Source organism: Urtica dioica, chromosome 5 (assembly GCF_054948205.1).
Source record: "Urtica dioica subsp. dioica isolate 48M chromosome 5, U.dioica_male_clone48M_v1_H2, whole genome shotgun sequence".
Taxonomy (NCBI): domain Eukaryota; kingdom Viridiplantae; phylum Streptophyta; class Magnoliopsida; order Rosales; family Urticaceae; genus Urtica; species Urtica dioica.
This window is the reverse complement of record NC_142760.1, coordinates 7,239,337-7,241,350: the sequence shown is the minus strand read 5'-3', so window position 1 is coordinate 7,241,350 and position 2,014 is coordinate 7,239,337. Positions and strand designations below refer to the sequence as shown.

At 34.4% G+C, this 2,014-nt stretch overlaps 1 protein-coding gene across 2 annotated transcripts; it reads left to right on the top strand.

Annotated features, from left to right (window-relative positions):
- The first annotated feature begins 349 nt into the window (after nt 1-349).
- P1R1 (transcription factor) lies at nt 350-1,399 on the top strand. Of its 2 annotated transcripts, none has more exons than XM_089615623.1 (2): nt 350-521; nt 659-1,399. In XM_089615623.1, exon 2 carries the CDS (start codon nt 666-668, stop codon nt 1,161-1,163), a length of 498 nt encoding a protein of 165 aa, XP_089471749.1. In that variant the 5' UTR covers nt 350-521; nt 659-665; the 3' UTR covers nt 1,164-1,399. The 2 variants fall into 2 exon arrangements, with proteins under 2 accessions (XP_089471749.1, XP_089471748.1); XM_089615622.1 differs by having other exon boundaries at nt 656-1,399.
- Nucleotides 1,400-2,014: the final 615 nt, after the last annotated feature.

The following is a 2,014-nucleotide window of genomic DNA, read 5'->3' as shown; positions in this document are numbered from 1 at the left end:
TTTCTTCGAGTGTGTCATTAAGTGAGGCTATTGTTTGTATTCATAACAAGTTACAATTGTTAGGTTTGCATTACATTAACGGCACCTTTTCTAACAATACAAAATTCTATTATACGTTAAAAAAAAAAAAATTATAATAAAACAATTATATACAGATATAATATCTAAGGTTTTTTTTATTTTTTTTTTTATTTTTTTTTTGCTTTTGTGGGCCATTGTCACCCATGTGCTTCCATGTGCTGTGTCTTTCTCTCGAAGGCCCACCATTCCCTCAATCCACTCTCCATTGATCTTCTGCACATTCTTTTTTTTTTCTCCTTTTTATAATTTTTTTTCTCTCATTTCTCTCTCTCTCTCTCTCTCTCAACAAAATTAACCTTCATAAATTCTCGTACACACTTTCTTGGAGATCTTTGGAATTACAAATCTCACTCTACAAAAGCCCTCGTCTTCTTCCAATACATTCATATAATCTCATCCAATTCAACAAAGGAATACTATACAAGCAAAAAAAAAAAAAGGTATGTGCGTATAAATGGTTATATCTCTTGTTGGAAAATATATGTTCTAGTTACTTTTACATAAAAAAAACAATTGAATCAACTAACAATACAAACTCATCATCCTCTACTTGATCTCTCTTTTTTTTTTATAGAAGATATACCATGCAAAATTTTAGCCTCCTCAAGCAAGAATTCCTCGAGGAGTGGATAGAGGGTCTCAAAACATGCAATTCTTCACGCAAGAGCATGGGAATCATGGAGAGAAAGAACGCCATAAAGCGATCTGCAGACTTAGCCATGGCCTTCGCGAGACGAGGGACGACTTCTTGGAGCCGAGCGGTGATCGCCAAAGCGTCTTCGAGCCAAAGGTTTATCTTCCGAAGCAAGAAGATAGTGAAAAGAAGCAATAAATACCTCCGTAGAACTTGTGGTGCTACTAGTACTACTAAAGCTCTTCCTAGTTCAATTATGGCGAAGAGGCTGGTCCGCAAAAGAACCCAAGCCTTGCGACGCCTTTTGCCTGGCAGCGATCAGTGTCTCGACGAGGCTTCTTTGGTGAGAGAAGCCCTAGATTACATTATATCCCTTAAAGCTCAAGCCGATGTAATGAGATCGTGTCTTGATAGAGCAACCTCGTCCAAGCTTGTGCAGGACAAGTAAGATCGTCCATGGCGGTTAATTATATTTCTCTTCAAAGCTCGTGTTGTCCTATATTTACATGATAGTTTTGATATATCTTTGTTCTTTTCTCCTTTTTTGAAGAACGTAGGTTATAAAGGAGAAAAGATGATGGTATACTTAAGACATTGTACATAGATATAAAGTATTACTCGCTCTTAAAAAGTTAATCATTTGCACTGCACCAAGGTTCGCAAAATTATATATTTCATGTTTATGCTACGTATTATCTTTATTGTTCTATCTGTTAATTTAGTTACTTACGGATCACAAAAGTTTAAAATTAAGAAGAAAAAAAATTATATTAAGCATGAATATATGAAAGAGAAAAAATGAAAATAAAAAAATTCGCTAATACGAGCCATTAAAGATAAAGTAGTAGTACCTAGAGTTAGCTGGTGAGATAGTATAGCCATTAATCAATGTATATCACTTATAGGGGTATTAATTATACAGTCTGTATTATTCTTCACTGCTTCTTTTGGCTAAACTGGAATGGTTGTCTTGTGAGTGACAATCTTATTTGTGATTTTGTGCACTTCGTGTACTATTTTTTACCAGAAATAAAATTAAATTCGCAGTAACGAAGAGCCAAACGTACACACCCGTGTGCAATCTTATTAATATTCTGTCCATGTGAGTCATACGATAATTCAATGATTACGACAGGAAATAAAGAAAAATATCAGACATGCTTCTCATCTTATAACCTAAATCACATGCGTGTCTGTATTTATATACTCGCATGTACATGGTTGCGTGTTAATATATATAATTTATAAACTATACACATATCGTTGCTTGACTTGATGAAAAAAATGTTGTTTTGCTGC

What these genes read in the sequence shown, in the direction of transcription:
- P1R1 (XM_089615623.1), top strand. Translation starts at nt 666, where the DNA reads ATGCAAAATTTTAGCCTCCTCAAGCAAGAATTCCTCGAGGAGTGGATA.